The sequence below is a fragment of the Suncus etruscus genome, chromosome 11 (genome assembly GCF_024139225.1).
Source record: "Suncus etruscus isolate mSunEtr1 chromosome 11, mSunEtr1.pri.cur, whole genome shotgun sequence".
NCBI classification, from domain to species: Eukaryota; Metazoa; Chordata; class Mammalia; order Eulipotyphla; family Soricidae; genus Suncus; species Suncus etruscus.
Window position 1 is genome coordinate 100,483,400 of NC_064858.1, and position 26,476 is coordinate 100,509,875.

The 26,476-nt window shown below is 37.2% G+C and overlaps 1 protein-coding gene across 1 annotated transcript in view; it reads right to left on the bottom strand.

Moving 5' to 3' along the window:
* PTPRR (protein tyrosine phosphatase receptor type R) overlaps window positions 1-12,303 on the bottom strand; it is a 357,511-nt gene extending 345,208 nt beyond the window's left edge. Inside the window, exon 1 of the mRNA XM_049782793.1 lies at window positions 11,952-12,303. Coding sequence (XP_049638750.1) covers window positions 11,952-12,009 — 58 coding nt within the window. The 5' untranslated portion in view covers window positions 12,010-12,303. The remainder of the gene's footprint in view (window positions 1-11,951) is intronic.
* Between the last annotated feature and the right edge of the window lie 14,173 nt (window positions 12,304-26,476).

Consider the following 26,476-nt stretch of genomic DNA (forward strand, 5'->3'; position numbering starts at 1 on the left):
TCAAATATTTTTAAAAACCTTTTAAATCCTGTATGTGGGGACATATCAATGATACCCAAAGTGTGTCAGTATTTCTAAGTGCTTTGAAGACAAAGAACGCCCTCGCGGGCAAGTCATATCTTTTATAAGCTACATAAGACTAAAACTGGCTTTTTCTCTTTTGAATTTGATTTATAAACAACTTGGAAAACTGGATAATAAGCTCACTGTAAAACACAATAGCCACACTATCCTTTATGCAAATGGTAATGAATGTGGCTTGATATGTGATTGTTTCATCTCATAAGAAGTGACTTTTCAGAGTTTATAAGTTAGTTTCCATCTTTAGATGTAAACATATCTCCCAAATAGAAAAATATTTGTGACTTTTCTGGGTGCTGGAGAGATAGCACAGAGGTAGGGCATTTGCCTTGCATATGGCCAACCTGGGTTCGATTCCTGGCATCACATATGATTCCACGAGCCTGCCAGGAGCTATTTTTGTCTGTTTTGTTTGTTTCTTATTACTTATTCTGCTCTTAAAAATCGTTCCTGGCTTGGGGACCATATGGGATGCTGGGGGTTCGAACTGCGGTGGTTCCTAGGTAAACCGCTTGCTAGACAAATGTCCTAGCGCTGCGCCACTGTTCTGGCCCCAGGAGTGATTTTTGAGTGTGGATCTAGAAGTAACCCCTGAGCGCCTCCGGGTGTACCCCACTCCAAAAAGAAAAAAGAAAAATAAAAGAAAAAAATATCTGTTACTTTTCAGACACTTCCACAAAGAAAACATACAAATGGCCAGTAAGTATATAAAAAATACTAATTATCATTTAGCATCAGGAAAACAGAAATCAAAATGATGACAATCACCTTACACTAGTAATAATGGCATATATAATACAAGAGATCTGAAAATTGTACAGTAGGTTGGACTCTAGCCTTATACACAGCCAACTTGGGTTTCATGTCTGGCACCATATCTGGTCCCCCAATCCTCCTAGGAGCGATTTCTGAGCCCAACGTCAGGAGAAAGTCCTGAACACACATGAAACAAAACATAATCGAAATAGAATACAATATATTGATATATTGGCAGTGGTATAGTGAAAAAGGAATATTCATTACTGTTGCTGTAAATGTCACTTGGTCTAGTTTCTATGGAAAACAATAAGTAGATAACTCAAAAAAGTAGGATTAGAGCTCTCATTGGCCCCAACTCTTGCCTTCTTGGTATCTATCCCAAAATACAGGAGCATTAATTCAAAATGATAAGTTCACACCTATGATTATGGAGCTCTTAACACAACAAATACCAACCCAAATGTCCAACAACAAATGAAAAGTTAAAATAGCTGTGGCATATATACACAATGGAATTCTACAAAGTCACTAAAAAAATAAGGAGGCATGCAGTTTGTGGTAATTTAGACTGAATTGGAAGATATCATACTGAGCAAAAGAAGTCAGAGGCAGGATAAATATAGGATGATCTCACTCATCTGTGGTATATAGAGAAATAAAACAAGAATATGGACAATATAATTGATAAAAAAAAAAGCTTGGATGTATGAGTACAGAATGAGAGTGCCAAATTTGGAGTGAAGTGGTGAGAGAAACTAAATAGGTTGAGTGAAAGTGACACAGAAACATATATGGAGTATCCTAAGATTATAAGTGTTAGGGAGGGACTACAGAGCATGAAAACCGGCAAAGCTTTGCAAAAGCCGGCTCCTGTGTGTGACACCAGGCGGGGAAAATCTGCGAAAGTACACTGGCCCAGTGGGGCCCAACTGTGAAAAACTGTGAGTGTGACCTGTCTATGTCTGTCTACTGTCCTCTTGCGTGAAACTCTTGTGAGTGGGGCAAAAAGAAGCTCCAGCGGAGCAAGGCCGCTCCGCTTCGCTACGCGGCTGTACACTCTTTCTAAGAAAAGAACTCCATTGCAACAAGAAGGAAAAATCACACTAAGAACGGCGCTATATCACAGAAGCAAACATTTCTCTCTAGACTGTCTTCTCTGTTGCATGCTCGGGCCTAAGATTTGACCCAGTGTGAGGCTTCATCCACGGAGGACTCCCCTCCCTTAGAGGCAGGTCAGCCCATCCAGAAAGGGAGGAGCCAGAGGAGTGTGCTGCCTGCATCATATAGACAATGAATACCACCACAACACGTAGAAAAACCCACAATACAAGTGTGACAATGGGGAAACAACGCAGGCCAGCATCAGACATAGAGAATGAAGATGACAATTCTGAGGACCAGATAATGACCAACCAACTAATCAACCTCTCAGATAAGGACTTTAGACTAGCAATATGGAAGATGCTCAACGGACTCCAAGAAACCATGGATTGAGTTGAACAGAACACTAATAAGAACCAAGAAAATATGAAGACAGAAATGACAAAACTCCAAACTGAAATAACATGTCAACTAACAGGACTGAAAAAGTCAGTAAACGAAGTGAATGACAAAATGGATAAGCTCTGGGACAGGGTATCAGAAGCTGAGAATAGACTTGGTGCTGTGGAAGATGAGATACATAAAAATTCCATACAGCAAGAGAGATTGGACAAAAAACTTAAAGCAAATGAGCAGACAATGGAAAAATTAGTCAAAGAATGGGAACAGATGAAAATAGAAGTCTATGATAAGATCAACAGAAACAACTTAAGAATCATTGGAGTCCCAGAGACCCAGGAAGAAAATTTCCAGGAAGAATCAACGGTCAAGAACATCATTAAAGAGAAAATTCCAGAGCTAAAGAATGTATGTGATCAAATCCTGCATGCCCGAAGAGTACCAACCAAAAGAGACCCCAGAATAACCACCCCAAGACACATCCTAGTCACAATGACAAATCCCACAGATAGAGACAGAATTCTGAAAACAGCAAGATCAAAAGGGGAAATCATGTTCAAGCAAGCTTCCCTGAGATTTACAGTAGACCTGTCACCAGAAACACTCAATGCCAGAAAGCAGTGGTGGGATATTGTGACAAGAATGAATAAAATGAATGCTTCACCCAGAATACTATACCCAGCAAAACTCACTTTCCGGTTTGACGGAAGAATACATGGCTTCACAGACAAAAAACAGCTCAGAAACTTCACAGACACAAAACCAGTCTTAAGAGAAAAACTGAAAGACCTAATCTAAGACAAGACTACCCAAAAGACACACCAAATTTTGAAATAAAGATGGCGTTAAATCCCAGGACAATTCTTTCTCTCAACGTCAATGGACTAAATGCACCAGTTAAGAGACACAGAGTGGCTAAATGGATCAAAAAACTCAATCCAACCTTCTGCTGCCTACAAGAAACACACCTGAATAGTCAGAACAAACATAGACTCAAAATAAAAGGCTGGAGAAAAATTATCCAAGCAAACAACACCCATAAAAAAGCTGGAGTGGCCATACTAATATCAGATAATGCAAACTTTATACTCAGGAAGGTTGTAAGGGACAAGGATGGACATTTTATATTAATCAAGGGGTACGTAGAGCAGGAAGAATTCACTCTCCTAAACATATATGCACCGAATGAGGGGCCAGCAAAATATTTAATACAACTGTTGACAAATCTGAAAAATAATATCAACAACAACACAATAATTGTGGGGGACCTTAACTCGGCTTTGTCAACACTGGATAGGTCAACCAGACTGAAACTTAACAAGAATATACTAGACCTGAGGAGAGAAATGGAAGAAAGAGGCCTAGTGGATATATATAGGACACTCCATCCCCAGAAACCTGGATACACATTCTTCTCCAATGTACATGGGACATTCTCCAGGATAGACTACATGCTGGCACATAAAACATACCTCCATAAGATCAAGAGGATAGAAATTTTGCAGACTACCTTCGCTGACCACAAGGCTCTGAAATTATTTGTGAACTCCAAAGGGACTCAGAAGAAACACTTTAACACGTGGAAGTTAAACAGCCTCATGCTCAATAACCAGTGGGTCCGAGATGAAATCAAGGAGGAAATCAAAAGGTTCCTGGAAACAAATGACAATAAAGACACAAACTCTCAGAACTTATGGGACACTGCAAAAGCAGTACTGAGAGGAAAATTTATAGCTTTGCAAGCACACATCAGGAAGGAAGAAGGAGCTTACCTGAGTAGCTTAATGACACAGCTAATAGAACTAGAAAATGCTCAACAAAAGGACCCAAGAATAGGAAGACAGAAGGAAATAACAAAGCTGAGAGCAGAAATCAACGAAGTGGAAACTCAAAAAACAATCCGAAAGATCAACGAAAGCAGAAGTTGGTTCTTTGAAAAAATAAACAAGATTGATAGACCACTGGCAAACCTAACAAAGAAAGAGAGAGAGAGAAACTTGATAACTCGTATCAGGAATGAAAAAGGAGAGATCACTACTGATATGACAGAGATTCAAAGGGTAATCAGAAACTACTTTGAAAAACTCTTCGCCACTAAAAATGAGAACCTGGAAGAAATGGATAAATTCTTGGACTCTTATAATCTTCCACGGTTGAAGGAAGAGGATGTAGCATATCTAAACACCCCCATCACCATTGATGAAATTAAAACAGTAATCAAATGTCTGCCGAAAAACAAAAGCCCAGGTCCAGATGGATTCACTAATGAATTCTATCAAACTTTCCGAGAGGAACTACTGCCAATCTTGGCAAGACTCTTTCATGAAATTGAACAAACAGAAACACTTCCAAATAGCTTTTATGAAGCCAACATCACCTTGATACCTAAACCAGACAGAGACGCTACCCAAAAAGAAAATTACAGACCAATATCACTGATGAATGCAGATGCAAAGATCCTCAACAAAATCCTGGCAAATAGGATTCAATGCCTCGTTAAAAAGATCATCCACTAGGATCAAGTAGGTTTCTTCCCAGGAATGCAAGGCTGGTTTAACATCCGTAAATCTATCAATATAATACACAACATCAATAACAAGAAAAATAAAAACCACATGATCATATTAATAGATGCAGAGAAAGCATTTGATAAGGTCCAACACCCATTCTTGATCAAAACTCTCAGCAAGATGGGAATGGAGGGAACCTTTCTCAATATAGTGAAGGCCATCTACCACAAGCCAGTGGCAAATATTATCCTCAATGGAGAAAAACTAAAAGCCTTCCCTCTAAATTCTGGCACAAGACAAGGCTGTCCTCTCTCACCACTCCTATTCAACATAGCACTGGAAGTACTTGCTATAGCAATTAGGCAAGAAAAGGATATCAAGGGAATCCAGATAGGAAAGGAAGAAGTCAAGTTCTCACTGTTCGCAGATGACATGATACTCTACTTAGAAAACCCTAAAGACTCTATCAAAAAGCTTCTAGAAACAATAGACTCATATAGCAAGGTGGCAGGCTACAAAATTAACACACAAAAATCAATGGCCTTTCTATACACCAATAGTAATAAGGATGAAATGGACATTAAGAAAACAACCCCATTCACAATAGTTCCACACAAACTCAAATATCTTGGAATCAACTTGACTAAATATGTGAAGGACCTATACAAAGAAAACTATAAAACTCTGCTCCAAGAAATAAGAGAGGGCACACGGAAATGGAAACGCATACCCTGCTCATGGATTGGCAGGATTAACATCATCAAAATGGCAATACTCCCCAAGTATTATACAGATTTAATGCCATCCCTCTAAAGATACCCATGACATTCTTCAAAGAAGTGGATCAGACACTTTTGAAATTCATTTGGAACAATAAACACCCTCGAATAGCTAAAGCAATCATTGGGAAAATGAATATGGGAGGAATTACTTTCCCCAACTTTAAACTGTACTACAAAGCAACAGTTATCAAAACAGCATGGTATTGGAATAAGGATAGGTCCTCAGATCAGTGGAATAGGCTTGAATACTCAAAAAATGTTCCCCAGACATACAACCACCTAATTTTTGATAAAGGAGCAAGAAATCCTAAATGGAGCAGAGAAAGCCTCTTCAACAAGTGGTGTTGGCACAATTGGATAGCCACTTGCAAAAAATTGAACTTAGACCCCCAGCTAACATCATGTACGAAGGTAAAATCCAAATGGATTAAAGACCTTGATATCAGCCCCAAAATCATAAGATATATAGAACAGCACATAGGCAAAACACTCCAGGACATTACAGGCATCTTCAAGGAGGAAACTGCACTCTCCAAGCAAGAGAAAGCAGAGATTAACAGATGGGAATATATTAAGCTGAGAAGCTTCTGCACCTCAAAGGAAATAGTGCCCAGGATACAAGAGCCACCCACTGAGTGGGAAAAACTATTCACCCAATACCCATCAGATAAGGGGCTAATCTCCAAAATATACAAGGCACTGACAGAACTTTACAAAAAAAAAAAACATCTAACCCCATCAAAAAATGGGGAGAAGAAATGAACAGACACTTTGACAAAGAAGAAATACACATGGCCAAAAGACACATGAAAAAATGTTCCACATCACTAATCATCAGGGAGATGCAAATCAAAACAACGATGAGATACCACCTCACACCCCAGAGAATGGCACACATCACAAAGAATGAGAATAAACAGTGTTGGCGGGGATGTGGAGAGAAAGGAACTCTTATCCACTGCTGGTGGGAATGCCGTCTAGTTCAACCTTTCTGGAAAGCGATATGGAGATTCCTCCAAAAACTTGAAATCGAGCTCCCATACAATCCAGCTATACCACTCCTAGGAATATACCCTAGGAACACAAAAATACAATACAAAAACCCCTTCCTTACACCTATATTCATTGCAGCACTATTTACCATAGCAAGACTCTGGAAACAACTAAGATGCCCTTCAACAGACGAATGGCTAAAGAAACTGTGGTACATATACACAATGGAATATTATGCAGCTGTCAGGAGAGATGAAGTCATGAAATTTTCCTATACATGGATGTGCACGGAATCTATTATGCTGAGTGAAATAAGTCAGAGAGAGAGAGAAAAACGCAAAATGGTCTCACTCATCTATGGGTTTTAAGAAAAATGAAAGACACCCTTGTAATAATAATTTTCAGATACAAAAGAGAAAAGATCTGGAAGTTCCAGCTCACCTCAGGAAGCTCACCACAAAGAGTGATGAGTTTAGTTAGGGAAATAACTACATTTTGAACTGTCCTAATATTGAGAATGTATGAGGAAAATGGAGAGCCTGTCTAGAGTACAGGCGGGGGTCGGGTGGGGCGAAGGGAGACTTGGGACATTGGTGATGGGAATGTTGCACTGGTTATGGGTGGTGTTCTTTACATGACTGAAACCCAAACACAATCATGTATGTAATTAAGGTGTTTAAATAAATTTAAAAAGAAAAAAAGAATCTGAGTACACATGACAAATAAAAAAAAAGATTATAAGTGTTGATAAGAAAGGTGATAGCAGGGCCGGGAAGGTGGCGCTAGAGGTAAGGTATCTGCCTTGCAATCGCTAGCATAGGACGGACCTTGGTTCGATTCCCCCGGCGTCCCATATGGTCCCCCCAAGCCACGAGCGATTTCTGAGCACATAACCAGGAGTAACCCACAGCTATAAATTCATAAATAATGAAGGAATGAGTGGAAGGAAAGGAATGTCAGTCCAGAGGTGAGAAAGGGAAGGTGGGAGAGTCATGGGTAGGGAGTGTCATTTAGTTCCGGGTTACTTTGCACATCATTTGCCTAAAAATAAACATTGTTGTAACTCTATTACCTAAATTATAATAAAAAATTTAAATTGTGATTCTATAAATGGAGAATCTGTGCATACGTGAGTGTAATTTGTGCTTCTGTGCAGTCATCCAAATACTCAGAAAGTTTCTTGATGGTGACAGGAGAGTAGGGACAGTTTGAGTATATTAATTTTGCTTTATTCAACTCACTGCATTGAACTTACTAGCTCATACCCTAAATATGAATATGCAGGTTGTTCAAATTTGCTATTACAAATTAGGTAACAACCGGGAATCAAGGTCAGGAGTTCAGGGTTCATTCCATAATGCACAAATATTGTATTTTTTTTATCTTATTTAATTCTTTGATATACTTAAAAATATTCATCTTAGTGTGATCTTGAATTAGTACTAGAAAAATATATAGGTAAAGTGGAGTGCAATAGCAGTGAAAAAATCAAATTCCTTTTGGTTTGCCGGGCTTCTGATACCTTTTAAATATCTTCAAGATACATTGGTAAAATAAATGATGATTAATATTTTCAGTATATATTTGACAGAATAAATTATTTTGAAAAATGACATTTCATTTCGTGACCAAAATGAGTAAAAATAGTCTTGCCACTGTTCCTGTACTACAATTATTGGCTTCAGACAAGTGGAAATGAGACAGAAAAGTCTTCAACAGTCTACAAGTTTATGTTCCATGGAACCATTCCAGTTGTAATATAATATCCCTGTGTGTTGAACTTCTCATAGAGATGAATCTTTATGTTTTTCTAGTACTCAGGTTCAAATTTCTTTTGGTTTTCCATGCTCTTCAGCCTTTTGCACATTGTTTGATTGATCTTAGTCACTCTTACTCTGTATCATTTTTTTAGACAACTCTCAGACTTCAAGTGTTGTCCAGCTTTGCTTACCTTAAGAACTTGTCCTTTAGTAACTAAACTAATCAAAGTAGCTTTGAGGCCTAAAATATTCCTTCACTTAAATACTTGCATATTGAAGCTTTTGGAGAACAAAAGAACTGTCATTTTTCTCTCTATACATGTCTATCTTCTAGAATTGTGATATTGTGGAGGAAATTTGATGAGATGAATTATTGACCCTATAGATGAAAATACCAAGGGAGCAGTAAATACATTGTGATTTATTATTTTCTGTGTGTTTTAATAATAGTATAATGGGGCCTGGAGAGATAGCACAGCGGCGTTTGCCTTGCAAGCAGCTGATCCGGGACCTAAGGTGGTTGGTTTGAATCCCGGTGCCCCATATGGTCCCCCGTGCCTGCCAGGAGCTATTTCTGAGCAGACAGCTAGGAGTAACCCCTGAGCACCACCGGGTGTGGCCCAAAACCCAATAATAATAATAATGATAATAATAATAATAGTATAATGAGGACTTGGGTAGAAAATAACTAATATTCCTCATTAAGATTTATAATCATATCTTGGCTAGAGTTTAGTTCAGGTTTCCTTTCTGATTTCACCAAAGTAATCTCATAGCATTGAATCTTCCTCTACTAAAAAAGTTCAGCAATCCAAACAGACCACAGCACAGCTCTGTGGTGAGTCAATTAAAATTCTTGGTTCACCAGAATTCATCCCTCACCCTTTTTTGAAGTCTTGGGCAAACATGAGCAAATAGTTGGAGATGGCACAAAATGGAAAACAATTTTCTACCTTATCATTAGGGGAATAAATCCATGAAGGACAACAGCTCCACATGGAGCTAAAAGAAGCACTTTACTTTCTGTTAGTCAATTTCTCCTATCCCTAAAGGGTTCTAAGATGTCATCAATTCTGCCAGTAGAAAGCAATTGCAGGTGCCTAGGGCATAACCAAAATGGATCAATTATCTCTGTAGTCAAAGAGGCATAGATATATGCGATCCATTTTTTCCCCCTCTGTTTGACCCAGCTTCTATCCCAAGAAAAGTGCCTTCTGTAAAAGACACCATCTCAGTCATCAACAAGTGGAGAAATCAGTGGTTCCTCATCTTGTATCCACTCAGTTACATTTTATCTAAATCTACAAAATTTTGAGCAAGAAATCTGTATTTATTTCAGTTAGAAAGAAAAGCTCCAATAATGTTATTAGATAACTGTGATGATTTTTAATCTGCTGACAGCTTGTGACCCACAAATCACTGTTTACAATTAAAATGCATTCAAAATGAAACTGGAGACTCAACCACAATATTAAACTTGCAATCTTCTGCAAAAAAAACACCTATTAAAGGAAATATTAGATATGAATATAATTAATTTCCATGAGATTTTGCATTTGAAATCTGAAAGATAGCCCTGTAGATGTCACTTAAATGAAATTGGTTGAAAAATATTTCATTGAAGTTGTTCAATCACTTTTTTTGTATTTCTTGCAATTTAAGTAGTCAATGTAGAGATGGATTGGGTTGGATTTGGTAGTACACCCTTTGTATTTGGCAGAGCTCCAAGTATAAACTAGGTCTCCAGATTTCTAGGTTTATCCTTCATGAATAAAAATCTTCTATTTTCCTCATCCCAAATGTTCACCTACAATAAATATAGAAATGTCTTCCAGATGCTTGTTTTTAAGTTTATTTATAACTTTAAAGCTACAATTGCTCAAGTTACATTACATGTTATATTTTTTATTTTTGTGATATTTAAAATAGATGAACTGATATTTTTGGTAAATAATCTAAATAATTCCTAAACTTTATAAAGAATTGAGTTTTTCTTCGTTTGGTAGTGATGTTTATATAAGTTCTAACACTAAACAATCACGTAAATAAAGCAACCCAAATATGCACATTTTATCCTATATTTCTGTTAAGAATTGCATTTAAAAAAAAGAATTGCATTTGTTAATAAAAGAATTTACCACAGTTATTTGAAAATAATTTAATGATAAAGTCATAGCTATTTTCTGGTTTACAAATGGTGCTCCCCAATTTATTGAAAACCCCACAATGTAACATCATAGTTACAGCAATTAACTTGTATTCTTAATTATAGTTTAATGTTCCCAGGCATTACTCTTTTGAGTGACAGCACATTAAAACACCATTATCAATAAATAAAGCGCCACATTTGCTTTCATTCCTTCACACTTACTAGAACACTCACGCTCTTCTTTAAAGATATTAGAAAAATTGTAATTGCACAGCTATTATTTTTATTCATTACCCCTTAAGCATAGTACATACTCAGTAAATGCTAGAGAATGAATGATATGTCTGATGGGATGACAAGCAAACTAAGTACTTGCTTTAGGGAAAATATCTTATTTGGAATCTACAGAATTGCATGGACAACTAATGTTGCAGTAAGGTTTCTAAATCCATCTGCCATTCTATGTTGGTTCCTGTCTATGAGAAAAACGATGAAAGATCCAAGCTACGATGGCAATCATTATATTAAACAGAAGCCATATGAATTTAAGAAGCGGGGTGTGCAGTGCCATCACGAAATTCCCCAGGGACTTTCCTATGGTTTGCATTTATATGAAATTTGATATCGGTACTGCTAGCAAATATATTTATATTCGTGAGCAAGCCCGTTGTGCTTCTTGAGAAACCAACACTAATTAGGTCTTGTCTCAGGGAATAGAATCTACCCCAGGGTTGTCAGCTTTGAAAGTAAAATGGGATTAGGGGGTAGGGTGGGGTGTCAAGCACTGGCCGTGGTGCTGAAATAGAAGAGAGAGAGGGGCTCATTTTAAACCTTTCCCTTCTCTGACTGGGTTAGAAATTGAGTGGCAAGAGCAAGGGTCGAAAGATCCTGGAGCGTAATCGTTCGTGTGGGGACCAGATTTTTCCATCATTTTGGCAGGGATGTGGCCCATCGGGTTACAGCCAACGTCTCACCGTTAGCTCTCACTAAACCAAGAGACCTTAGCGATGTAGCTGCGGCAATAGTAAAGGTTACATACAGCAGAAAGAGCTTGCCCCCACCCTCTCTCCTGGAAAACTGGCATCCAAGTGCATAGACTAGAAACATGATCAGAGAGTGTAGAGAGAGGGCAGAGAAACGAGAAGAACCCCCGAATTCATGCTGAAAACATTTACTCTTATTTGTATGGGGTAAGGAAAAACTCCAGAGCTGATTGTAGCTTAAGTTTTTGGCCTAATTTTCCAACAGGTGCACAGCTCTCCCATTCCCCTGTTAGTCTTATTTAGTCCTATCCTGCTTTGCCTTTCCAAGGCTTTCTATTTTTCTCCCCATAGGGAAGCTTTTCCTAGAGTCCTCCAGCAGGTTCAATTTCCCATCTCCTCCACAGCTCCAGCTCAGTGCCCAGAGACACCCTTACCTGCAGTGTGAAGACTGACAAGCAGGCACAGCACAGGGACGCTGAGTGATCTCTGCATAGTGCTGGCATGGAGAGGTGGAGGAGAAACTCTTCCACGGTCCTTGATGTAAACCAAGTGCTCTTAGAATGAGCCACCGCCAAGGATGCTCAGGTCCCCGGGAACCCTTTGCAGTATCCTGCGCTTGGGTTTGCAGAGCGGTTCGGTGGCGCTGATGAAACCAGCTCCCCAGCTTTGCCTCTTTAAGCAGAGAGCAGGGAAAAGACGTCGGGGTAGGGGGAGCCGAAAGGGTGCAGAGTGAGGGTCCAGGGGAGCTCAGAGGCTGCTAAGCTCGGCCTGCTGGAAGCCCGCAAATGCGGAGGAGAAGGCAGGAGAGGAGGCGATGGTGGGGCTCCAGTCGCTTCCCAGATGCGCCTTCTGAGCATGCCCAGCGCTGGCCCTCACCAGGCTTTGGAGTGCCAAAGGGAAATTCCAGTTCTCCGGATTTTGGGGCTGGCTGGAGGGGAGCAGGCTTGGCTGCAGGGGGCTGCGTGGGAGGGCCAGCTTCTTGGAGGGTTGTGGTGTATTTTAAGAGTGTCCAAAACCTGCTGATGGGCGTGTCTTGGGACACTAAGAGGGCCTGGCCACAGAAACCAGAGGACAGAGCCTAGGAAAGTGTTAGCCTCATGCCCACTGAAGCTGCTTTTTTTCTTTGCTTTCCAGATGGACTGAGTTCACAGCTTGGAGTTGTGACCAGGTTCTCAGGCTGCTTCTAGGCACAGGATACAGATGATAGGTGACAGCCTCCTGCATGGCCTGGCAGCCTGCTTGGGGTAAGCTGTAAAGGGATAAAAGCTTTTTTTTTTTAAAATAGATCAACCCCCTATTGTTTTTCTGGACTCCCCAGAACAGTCTTTGGAGTTAAACCTTCTCAGGGCACTAAAATTCATGACCATTATTTAAGACCATTGGATTGGGGAAAAGAAGACCCTCCTTTATTTGATGGAAACCTCAATATTTTCAGCCTCTATTTTATTTACTTATTTATTTTTAGTGCAATCTAATGCGTTCCCTCTGTACTTGGGTTTCTTTGGTCCAAATGAGCTTCTCTAGAAAGGCAACAGTGATCCACCTTCTACCCACTTAAGACTTTCACTGGGTGGGAATCCTTCTTGGCTTCCTAGCTGCTCATTTCTCTCCCAATTATCCCGGATGCACTTTAGCCTTTTAGGTTTTCCTCGGATTCTTTTACTCCTTCCCATCAACACACTCTAGTTCACCAAAATCTAACCTTTGGCATATATATATATACATATATATGCATATATACATATATATGTATATATATGCCATATTTGCTTAGCATTCCTTATGCCTTGGACTACTCCCTTCCCCATACACATACATTCATGTAGCTGACTCTTGTCTTAACACAATTGTAGGTTCCACGGGAACTTCAACTGGTAGTTATTTCAGATGCTAAGCAAGTAAGGGAAGCCAAAATCTTCTTACTTGATTATTCAGCATATATTATTTACAAATTTAATTGTTTTAAATTTGGGGGCATTTGGGGCTACACATGGAAACTCTTAGTGGTTACTCCTGGCTCTGTACTCACAGATCACTCCTGGCAGGCTCAGGGAACCATATAGGATGCCAGAGATTGAACTCGGGTCCATGCTAGGTCAGCTGCGTGCAGGCAAACACCCTATCGCTGTGCTATCACTTTGGCCCATATATTATATACTTTTTTTAAAAAATAAATTCTTCAACTTTTGCGTCCACCCACTATAATTGGAACTAAAGGGAAATATGGAGTTCACAGAACTTAATTAGACAGGACCTTGAGGATCGGTGAGGCCAGGCATTATCATTTCTTTATTTTCCTTTTTATGTTAAATTTGATTTTCTTTTTTTAAAGTTCCATGATTTATAAAGTTATTTATAGTTCATTTTTCAGATGTATAGTTTCAGCACCAATTCCACCATCACTGTCAATTTCCCTCCACAATGTTCCCAGGTTTTCTCCCTAACTCTCACTCTAACACTCACATTCTGCCATTTGTTTATAGTCACTTTTGTATTTTATATTATTTTTTTAAAAAATAATGATTTTTTTATTTAAGCACTGTGTTTACAAAAATGTCCATAATTGGGTTTTATTTATTGAATGTACACAATTTTTTCCAAGTGTAACTTCCAGCAACCAATGTTCCCCATTTCTCTCCTCTTCCACTCCCTGCCTGTCTTCTAGACAGGCATTCAATTTCTCTCCATCAGTACTTTTTTATGGTAATTCTTGGTATAGTTGTTTCTCTAACTGTGCTCACCATTCTTTGCAGTAACCTTCACATCAACAGATGTTCCTTCTGGCCCTCATATCAATGTTCTCTGGGTATCATTAGCATAGTCTTTTGTTTTTATTAAATCCCAAATATGAATGAGACTATTCTGTGTCTATCTTTCTCTGATTCATTTCACTCAGCATAATAGTTCCATGTCCATCAAAAAATAGACAAATTTCATGATTCTTTTTTAACAGCTGTGTCGTATTCCATTGTGTAACAGTTTCCTTAGCCACCTAACTATTGTCAGTTATCTGGGTTGTTTTTAGATTCTGGCTTTTGTAAGTAGTGCTGCAATGAACATAGACATTCAGAAGACATTTTTTAATTATGTTTTTGTGTCCTGCCTAGGGTATATCCTTAATAGTGGTATTATTGGATCATATAGAAGCTCAATTTTTCCAGTTTTTTGAGGAATATCAATATTGTTTTACAGAAAGGTTGGACTACATGGCATTCCCAACAATGAGTAAAAGTCTCCTTTCTGAATCAGTGCCAATACTGGTTGTTCTTGTTCTTTATGATGAGTGCCAGTTTCTGTGGCATGAGATGCTACCTCATTGTTGTTTAGATTTACATCTCACTGATAATTAGTGATGTGAAGCATTTTTTTCATGTGCCCTTTATAGTTCTTCTTTGAAGTATTCATTTTTTTCCTCCAAATTTTTGATGGGGTTAGATAATTTTTTCTTGTGAAGTTGTATCAGTACTTTGTATATTGAGACCCTTATCTGATGAGTATTGGGTGAATAGTTTCTCCAATTCTGTGGATGGACTTTGTGCTCTAGTCACTGTTGCCTTTGAGTTTCAGAAGCTTTGCAGTTTAATGTAGTCCCATTTGTTTTCTCTGCTTTCATTTGTTTAGACAAAGGTGTTTCTTTCTTGAAGATGTCTTTAGCCTCAATTTATGGAGTGTTTTGCCTACGTGTTTGTGTTTATTGACTCTTTATCAAAGATTAATTGATTGTATGTCTGGAGGTTATTCTCTGAATGCTCAAGTCTGTTCCATTGATTTGAAAGTCTATCTTTATTCCAATACCATGCTGTTTTAATTACTATTGCTTTGTAGTACAATTTAAAGTTTGAGAAAGTGATGCCTCCCACCTCCCCCCCCCCCAAGAATTGCTTTAGCTATTTGTAGATATTTATTGTCCCAAATAAATTTCATGAGTGTTTGATATACTTCTTTGAAGAATGTCATGGGCATTCTTAGAGGCATTGCATTAATTCTATACAATGATTTGAGAAGTCTTGTCATTTTAATAATGTTAATCTTTCCAATCCATGAATAGTATCCATTTGTCTTCCTTTTCTTGCTTCCTTTCTTATTTCTTGAAGCAATGTTTTGTAGTTTTCTTTGTACAAATCTTTCACCTCTTTAAGTTAAGTTAGCCTTAAGGTATTTGACTTTCTGTAGTAAAATTGTGAATAGAATTTTTTTAAGATCCATTTTTTTCTGTATCATTATTTATGTATAAGAAGTCCACTGGTTGCTGTATGCAAATTTTGTAGCCTGCCCTTTGCTAAATGAACCTTTTGTTTCTAGAGGCTTTTCGATAGAGTCTTTAGGGTTTTCTAAATATAATATTATGTCATCTATAAACAGTGAGAACTTGACTTCTTCCTTTTCTATCTGGATGCCCTTGAGATCTTTTTTCCTCCTCCCTTTACTCTTCAAGAGTGAGCTAGGCAGCAGCTCATTTAAACCATTGCACTACTACATCTAGAAACTCTAAATACTATATATAAATGATATCATGCTGTGTTCATCCATCTTCATCTGGTTTACTTCATTTAACATTTCTTTCAGTTCCATTCATGTTGCAGTGAATTACTTTATTTGATCATGCCTTATAGCTCTATTGTATTCCATTATGTATATACCACATCTTAATGATCTACTTATTTGTCACTGGACGTATAGTTTGATTGCAAATCTTAGCTATTGTGTTGAGTATATTGAATGTTGCAATAAATGATGGTGTGCATTTGTAGTTTTGAGTGAATGTTTTTTATTTTTCTATCCTGAGGATAGATACACAAAAGTGGTATTCTGGGTAATATGTAGCTTAATTCTGAGTTTACTAAAAACCCTTCATGCTGTTTTTTATATGGGTTGGACCAGACTATATTCCCACTATCAATGGATGAGAGCTCCCTTTTTACCAATTCCTGACAAATCATATTGTTCCCAGTATTTTTGATGTGTCATTCATAATTTTCATTGTCATTCTTGATATGAATTTACCCACTAATTGATGTGTTTAGAAAATATGGTCATTTTGATGACTCCTATTCTTATAATCCACAAGTATAGAATGTTTGTATATTTACTAAGGTCTTTAATTTCTTAAGTGTTTTTAATTTTTTGTGGTATAGTTTTCTAATCTCTTTTGTTAAGTTAATTCCTAGCTACTTAATGGTTTTGGAACTATTGTAAATGAAATAGACTCTTTGATCTCTTTCTCCTCTGGTTCATTATTTGTATATAGGAATGCAATCAGTTCTGTGTATTGGCTTTGTAGTTGGCAACTTTGCTTTATTGCTTCTAGGAGCTTCTCTCTGTGAGTTTTTTTAGGGTCGCCAAAGTATATTATTGTGTTATCTGCAATGATTTGAGAAGTCTTGTCATTTTAATAATGTTAATCCTCCCCATCCATGAATAGTATCCATTTGTCCTCATTTCCTTGCTTCCTTTTTTATTTCTTGAAGTAATGTTTTGTGGTTTTCTTTGTACAAATCCTTCACCCCTTTAAGTTAAGTTGACCTTAAGGTTATTTGAGTTTCTGTGGTAATATTGTGAATAGTATTGTTTTTTAAGGTCCATTTTTTCTCTATTATTATTTGTGTATAAGAAGTCCATTGACTGTTGTATGCTAATTTTGTAGCTTGCCCTATAATTTTACTTTCTCTTTTACAATAATTTGAACTCCTTTGGTTTCTTTCTCTTTGTATAATTGCTGTTGCTAGGACTTCTAATTTGATGTTGAACAAAAGTAGAGACAGTAGATATTTTAGCCTTTTGCCATCTCAGTGGGAATACTTTCAGTTTTTCACCATTAAGAACATTATTTGCTATATGATTTTTATAGAGAGCCACTACTATATTGAAGAAGATTCCTTCCATCTTTATTTGAAGGTTATTTTATTATGAATGTGTATTGTATCTTGTTAAAAACTCTGCTGCATCCATTAATATGATCATATGATTTTATTTTTACTTTTAAATGTGATGTCAATTACGTCAATTATATCAATTTTGGTATATATTGAATGTTTCTTGAATTTCTAGGATAAATCCCACTTGAATTTGGTATATGACTATTAGATGTGCTACTGGATTTGGTGTCATAAGATTTTGTTGAGGATTATTGCACTGATTATCAACAAGAATATACTTTTGTTGCATTTCTGTCATCTTAGGGATAAGTATCATGTAGCTTTGTAGTGGAAAAGATTCTTGCTACTTTAATATTTTGGAAGAGTTTAAGAAACTATAGCGCAAGTCTTCTCTGAAGGTTTGATGTAATTTACCAGTTTTATCAAACTTAAACAGCTGGACCAGGGCTTTTATTCTTGAGGAAATTCTTAATTATTGTTTTTTGATTTTCTTGCTTTTGATTGGCCTTTTCAGACTTCCTACTTCTTTATCATTCAGTTTTGGGAGATCACATCATTCTAGGAATCTGACCATTTCTCCTAAGTTCTCCAGTTTATCAGAATACAGTGCTTCCTAGTAAGCTATCATGATGTCTTATATTTCTGAAGGCTCTGTTGCATGTTTTTCCCTTTTGCTTTTGATTCGATTTATTTAAACACTTTGTCTTTTTTTTTTCCCTTTGCAAACCTAGCCAGTAGTTTTTCTGTCTTGTTTCTTGTTTCAAAGAACAAGCTCCTGGTTTCATTGATTTTTTGTATTCTTTCTTAGTCCCTATCTTGTTGATTTTTGCTCTGGTCTTTATTATTTCTTTTCTTCTGCTGGTCTTTGGATTCATTTGTTGTTGGTTCTCCAGACACTTAAAGTGTGCTTTTAGGTTGTTGTATTTATCCTTTTCTTCTTTTATTATGTAGAGGTATTAATAGTTGATTTTTAAACAATACATACAATTCCTTTAGCAGCAAAAACAACACCAGTTTCTTATGACTAAGCATACCACAAGAATAGCTCAGCAAGGTTAAAAATAATCTCAAAAGAGCTGAATTTTTTCTGTGACTGGACATTCATTATCAATTTATCAGGAAAAAGATAAATGAGCAAGGAAAACTCATATACCTTGGTGAACCAATGTAACATACTTGCACTGGATTTCATATCCTGCTATCTGGAGTCAAAGAACAGTAAGAGAATGTCAATTAGTGAAAAGGTCAACCTCCTAACTCTTTGAGAAATATTCTCTGAGTCCATAGTTACTACATTCCCTTGATTCTTTCATCTAATACTAGTAAAGATGATTTGGTGTTTTAGAGAAGAAGCTCTGTTCAAATATCATCATAATTTCATAAATTAGCTCCAGTTTAGAGAAGTGTGGCAGTTAATATGAGAGAGACAGGCAATTCAATATTGGTCTACAAAGCTTTATTATTAAGAAAGTCATTGGAATTTTGAAAGATACATAGAAAATTAGTACCTAGAAAATTAGTACATAGAAGATTAGTGGAATTTTACTCCTCAGTAAATGTAAAATTTCTTTTTTTTTGTGAAGCATATGTCTATCTGAATTATTACAGAGAGAAAGTTTTTAGAATCTGTCCTCCAATCAAATTCAACTGTTACAGCTGTTTTAATAAGTTGTATTAAAGTTTTCTATGTTGGTAATGAAACTCATTGTCCCTGGTGTTGTCTTAAATATAAAAATTAGATTTGCTGACTTTTAGAGTTTTTGTTTTTGTTTTTTGGTTTTTAGGCCACACCCGGCGGCGCTCAGGGGTTACTCCTGGCTGTCTGCTCAGAAATAGCTCCTGGCAGGCACGGGGACCATATGGGACACCGGGATTTGAACCAACCACCTTTGGTCCTGGATCGGCTGCTTGCAAGGCAAATGCCGCTGTGCTATCTCTCCCGGCCCCTCTTAGAATTTTTTATTTAAGTATTATTTAATTAATTAATTATTATAGCTAGAATTGATTAAGTGAAATTCTATTGTAAACATATGGGAGTCCCAATTAAACTTAGTGATAAACTAATTTAACAAAAAATGGGGGGGGCATACCTGGTGTCACTCAGGGGTTACTCCTGTCTCTGTGCTCAGAAATTGTTCCTGGCAGGCCCAGGGAATCCTATGAGATTCTGGGAATCAAACCTGGATCTGTCCTGGGTCAGCCTCATGTAAGACAAATGCCCTACTGCTGTGCTATTGTTCTGGCCCCTACCTTTACCAAACTTAATCTGTAAATAATCATTAACCCAAAGGTAAATTGTCAGTGTTAGGTTACACAACAGATAATACCACTATAGAATACCATTATGACAGAATACACTATGCTGCTATTTTACCATTTCCCTCACTTTTATGTTAAAAAGTAAACTGTTCAGTGTAGGTGATGCACTAGAATGTGATCTGAGCCAGTGTATAAGATAAAAATTCTGAATCTAGAAGCAAAACTCCATTTTGAGAAATATCCAGAGGACAGTAAGGATTTTCTCTAAAAGGATGAGATACATCTGGTAGCAATGGGCTGTGGGATCCAGCAGGTTGAATGAAAAGCAGATAAGTAAAACCGTGCTAGAAAGAACCATATTTGAATAGAGGGGATGTTCTGTTCTGTGGAGACTAAAAGCAGAGTAGAGGATTACCTGTTTTTAAAACTACTGGTAGCAGGACTCGAGAGATAACACAGCGGTAAGAAGTTTGCCTTGTACGTGCTGACCTAGAACGGACCGCGGTTCTATCCCCCGGCTTCTCATATGGTCCCCCAAGCCAGGATCGATTTCTGAGCGCATAGCCAGAAATAACCCCTGAGCATCCCTGGGTGTGCCCCCCCCCCCAAAAAAAACCCCTACTGTTTACTGGTAACAGTAAATGATCTGAATCTGCCTGGATAAAGTCTTGAACTATTTTTCATAAAGACAGAAACTTGGAATTATGAAAGCTTCTAAAAAGACACAAATGAATTCAGGGAACTAAATATATATGTAAACAATAGGTGACAGATATCAGCACTTCATTAACATCTGCAATGTGCTTAGCCTACCCCACACTTATGAGACACCTTTTCAGTGTCTGTGGTTTAAGAATGAGAGCTAGCTATGTATAAAAAGGGGAAAAATTAATTTGTATGAATTAAATAATTGAGGGGTTCTAAGCTATTGTCTGAGTGAAATGGTGCAAATAGAGAAATTGCATTAGAAAATTAAGTATGCAAATTGATTAGCAATTAAAAATCATCTTATGAGCTATATTAAAACACAATTGCATTGTCCTCTAGGAGCACAAAGTATGTGAAGGAAGATGGTGAATTAATTAAAATAGTAAGAATGGGAATGGAAAATGCTGAAATATATAAACCATATTATTACATTGAACTCTCATAAGAATTCTGTGAGGCTCGCTTCTATGATTGAGAGGGAAACTGATACTTGGTATCTATATATTCATAAATAGCACTGATGGGATTAGGATTGCAACTTGAGTTTGGTGAATCCTCACACAGACATTAATTAATTATAAAATGCTATACAACTTTGTTGTACTGCCTACCTGGTTAATGAAAGGATTTACCTTAAAGGTTTAAATGGATAAATTAGTGTTTCCAACCAATGTAGACAGAATAATGGTTAATGATAACTAGATTTGACAAGTTAGCACAGCTCTACTTTTTCAAGATTTATTTATTTGAAGTGTTTTATGTGTATATATATATGTGTACATGAATGCAAAAGCACAAACTAACATTTTTTAAGTCTGAAACCTGTGCTGTTTCAGTAAAAATATAAACATTGTCAAAAATAAAAAAATAAACTATCAGAAATAGAAAATCTCTGTGTATCAGTAGTGTATGTGTTTTATAGACTTGGTACCAATGTATTATACTGTCATCAGTTCTGGCTCATCAAAGGTCAGATTCAGCTGAGATGTCAGTAATAGATTTACAAACAACCAACACGTTACCATTAGCTTTGTGTTCATCCCAAGGTACTAATCAAGCTGTACTTACATCATGCATCATTTTGGGATATGCACAGATGTGCAAATCAAATCCTCTTCTGTGGCTTAGAGCAATTTTTGTATCAAATAAATTTACTATATTTTTTATCTATCTTTTGGATTTCCTCAGAGAACGTCACCTTGGAGCAACTCATTCAGTAATAACTGGAGACCATAAGATTAGCTTAGGAATTCTGCTATAAGTTGATTTCAATCCTGTCACATTCTTTTTCTGTCACATTATTTTTTATATAACTGCAAGGAGATATGACTATCTTCAAAATATGAATGTCTCTTAATGAATATGTATCCCTTTTAACAAAAGGTTAGTGTTTCTTCCTGTCATATGGTTCTTTCCTTCATTCTTTCAACTAGTAGAAAGAATGTCTAGCAGTTATGTACCTATAAAAGGGAATAATTCATCCGTTAATAGTTTGGAGTTGAGAATATTTTTACATCATAACACTTCTTTGTGAAATATCTATATCTCTATAATGAGGGAAAATTAAAACAAATATTATTAAAAATTTCCACTGATCCTAATATAAGTAGTACTGTAAGTGATTCATAATTTTGTGTGTGTTCATAATTTTGATACATCAGAATCTATGTGTGCTGGAGCAAAACCAATGTTTTCGCGTAATAAATATAACAGGAAATGCTTGAAGTTTATTTCCAATGGGATATGCAACTTTACAAACAGCTTCCCCAAATAATAGATAATAATCTACTGGTATTTCATTAACATATCACATTATTTATTTTAAATAATATTATTTAAGCACCACGATTAAAAAATGTTTGTAGTTTGGTTTCAGTTATTGAAAAAAACACCCCCCTTCATCAGTGCGACCTTCCCACCACCAATGACTCCCATCTCTCTCCTCTTTGACTCCTACCTGTATTCAAGACAGGCATTCTATTTCTCTCACTACAATTGTCGTGATAGTTGTTAGTGTAGTTATTTCTCTAATTGGACTCACTACTCTTTGTGTAAGCTTCATCCCGTGGGTAGGATCTTCTTTCATCTACAATAAAGTCTTTTATTTTTCTTAAATCCCATAGATGAGTGAGACTATTCTGTGTCTATCTCTTTCCCTCTGACTTATTTCACTTAACATATTATGTTATTTGAAGCCATTAAATAAATACAAATTATGCCTGGAAGTGTTTTTAGTATTTTGGCTATTTTAATAAATAAATCAGAAAAGGTTTTGACATTGCAGATCTTACAATCTAGGAAAAAGATATATATATATATATATTTAACCGTGGGTATAAGAAATAAGTAATTTCGCAATGTGGTAAAAGTTAACAAGGGTTACTGGAAAAAGGTAAAAAATCAAGAGAAAAATGGACTTGGGCACATTGACAAAGAAAATGTGAGTTTTAAGTAGATTGTATAAGATAACACTATATTAAGATGGTGAACATTGGGAGAAAACTGACTTTGAGTCCAAAGTATTTTCAACATATGCTTGTGAATATTTATTTGGAGTATAAAGTCAAATCAATACATTTAATTGTTTTTTTGTCTCATTTTTGCTTTTTTTGGACCACACATGGTGGTATTCAGTCCTTACTCCTGACACTGGGCAGAGGGATCATCTGGTGGGCTCAGGGTGGGTTCAGGGTTGGCTTGGTGTGACTTGGTGAACATGAGGTGCTGGATATAAAGCCTGGATCTCTTGTGTATGAGGCTAGACCCTCACCCACTGAATTATCTCTTCAGCCCAATGTATACTTTTGGTAATTTTGCCACTTTTTATCTGTTAAAACAAAAAATAGGAATTGGAATTTTAATTTCCAATTAAGAAAATGTAATAAAAATGTCTCCAGTTAGTTTCTCTCCGTTTTTCAATCACAAATACACTATTTACTTTGATTAACTGTTCCATAAATGTGTGTCATTGTCACTGGGAGAATATAAATAAATGAGATATGGAGTATCAAAATATTACTTTACTTTCAGAAAATTTTCCAGAGAAATGTAATCTTGCTATATTTAAATGAGCATCAGCATTCCTCTGAATTAATGTATATTTCCTGAGAGATCCAGCAGTGATGGAATGTTTAATGTAGTAATTAATCTTGTCATCAGATCATTTGGGAAGACTTCATATTTACTTAAAGATGATGCAGATGTAAGTTTTCATCAAGAGAATACAAAGTTTCATAAATTATTTGTTAAATGAGTAAAAGATTTACTTTACATTTAAAAATTTGGGTTATAATTTTTGTGGCTCATATTTTGAAACTGAAAATCCTGAATGCATTATTAACCTCATCATGATAGATTAAAATTACCTTCTTACCAATTGAAGATAGTTCTAACATCTTGTCAAGTTTTACAAATTTCAGCAAAAGTTTTATTGAAAATTATATGTCAATGCTGATGTTCTCCAGTTGTTGCATTTGATAATCTATATACCATCATCCTGAGTTGTGAAGGGTAAAGGTATTATTTCTCCTGGAATAGAGTCCAGTTACAGTGTTTTACAATGCCATTTAAAATTTAAATTACACTTTCCAACCTTCCCTCAGCTTCCTCTGATTTCCAGTGTTATCTGCCCTTTGGGGCCAGCCAGAAAAGGGTTCAAGATCTATTTGGAAGACATAGACCCCACTACAGTGTTTGATATAAGAAGTTTTAAAGTCATAACCCAGATCTCTAATTTTAGAGGTCTGACTTTGACAACTACGACAGAACAGAACTTCTGGAACCATAAGAAAAGGCTACATCCTGGGCTTCATCCTAAAATCTGTGCAAAACCCTATATCACTTATTACAGAAAACTGACTATGACCACCATGATGGAGCAGAACTTCTAGAACCATAAAGAAAGACTCTATCCTAAACTTTGTCCTATGGCCTGTCTATCTATAACCTGTGCAAATACCAATATCTCTAATTACAGAGAACTGATTTTGTCAGACACAACTGAACAGAATGTTTCCTGGTACCATCAAAAGACTTTGGGGTTCGATAATAAGCATATCTGGAGCCGGGAGCTATTCCCATGACAGTATGTGTCAAAGGTGGAGAAACCCTGTATCTCTTAGGCCAAGAAAATTCCTTTTTAAATTTCCCCAATACTGTGCCTATGCAAAAAAAAAAAAGTGCACAAAACCTTACCACAGCAGTTCTCCTTTTATTTTTTTTCTCTTTTTTGTGTTGTTCAGTAGTTGTTTATTGTGGCTGGTGAGTATATGTTGTTTTCTTCTTCTTCTTCTTCTTCTTCTTCTTCTTCTTCTTCTTCTTCTTCTTCTTCTTCTTCTTCTTCCTTCTTCCTCTTCCTCCTCTTCTTTTTCTTCTTCTTCTTCTTCTACTTCTTCTTCTTCTTCTTCTTCCTTCTTCCTCTTCCTCCTCTTCTTCTTCTTCTTTTTCTTTTTTCTTCTTCTTCTTCTTCTTCTTCTTCTTCTTCTTCTTCTTCTTCTTCTTCTTCTTCTTCTTCTTCTTCTTCTTCTTCTTCTTCTTCTCTTCTACTTCTCCTCCTCCCCTCCTCCCCCTCCTCCCCCTTTTTCCCTTCCTCTCCTCCTCCTCCCCTCTCCCACTTCCCCTCACCCCTACTCATCCCCCTCCTCCCCCTCCTCTTCCTCCTCCTCCTCTTCCTCCTCCTTCTTCTTCTTTTCTTCTTCTTCTTCTTCTTCTTCTTCTTCTTCTTCTTCTTCTTCTCTTCTACTTCTTCTCCTCCTCCTCCTCTTCCCCTCCTTCTCCCTCTTCCCCCTCCTCCCCTTCTCCCTCCTCCTCCCCTCTCCCTCTTCCCCCTCCTCCTCCTCCTCCCCCTCTCCCACTTCACCTCCCCCCTCCTCATCCCCCTCCTCCTCCCCTTCCTCCTCCTCCTTCTTTCTTCTTTCTTTTCTTCTTCTTCCTCTTCTTCTTTTCTTCTTCTTCTTCTTCTTCTTCTTCTTCTTCTTCTTCTTCTTCTTCGTCTTCTTCTTCTTCTTCTTCTTCTTCTTCTTCTTCTCTTCTACTTCTTCTCCTCCTCCCCCTCCTCCCCCTCCTCCCCCTTTTTCCCTTCCTCTCCTCCTCCTCCCCTCTCCCACTTCCTCTCACCCCTACTCATCCCCCTCCTCCCCCTCCTCTTCCTCCTCCTCTTCCTCCTCCTCCTTCTTTTCTTCTTCTTCTTCTTCTTCTTCTTCTTCTTCTTCTTCTTCTTCTTCTTCTTCTTCTCTTCTACTTCTCCTCCTCCTCCTCTTCCCCTCCTTCTCCCTCTTCCCCCTCCTCCCCTTCTCCCTCCTCCTCCCCTCTCCCTCTTCCCCCTCCTCCTCCTCCTCCCCCTCTCCCACTTCACCTCCCCCCTCCTCATCCCCCTCCTCCTCCCCTTCCTCCTCCTCCTTCTTTCTTCTTTCTTTTCTTCTTCTTCCTCTTCTTCTTTTCTTCTTCTTCTTCTTCTTCTTCTTCTTCTTCTTCTTCTTCTTCTTCTTCTTCTTCTTCTTCTTCTTCTTCTTCTACTCTTTTCTTATTCGTTTTTCTCTCCCCCTTCCTTCTTTTATATTGATATTGATAGCTCTAGATGGATTCTTCCCAGATTTTCTTTCTATTTTTTTTTCCAACAGAACCACAAAACTTGAAAAAATTTTGTACTGCTTCATAAATTAAGGGAAAAAAAAGAGAAAGTTGATAGTACCAGGAGCAAACAGTCACATGAATAGTGACTGGAAAGAAATAATGATCAGGCCTAAATAGCAAACTGAAAGTCAATGACAACAGAATCAAGATCTACAAGTTATATACAAAGAGGACTGGTTACACTAGCAGTCCAGGGGGTAAAGGGGAGAAGTATAGAGTGCATGCTGGGAACAGGGGCAAAGGGAGGACAACACTGGTGATGGAGAATTGCCCTAATTAACTGCCACTATGCAACTTAAATATAATTGAGAAAGACATGTAATTCACATGGGTCTCAATAAAATTAATTAAATTAAAGCAATTTTAAAGTCTTAATTTTACTATGTCTTTAATAACTTGAGTTTTTTTTGTCCACAGTGGTACTTGGAAATATACGTTGATCACCCCAGTTCTACATTGCAATGCTAAAATATATTAGAATCAGA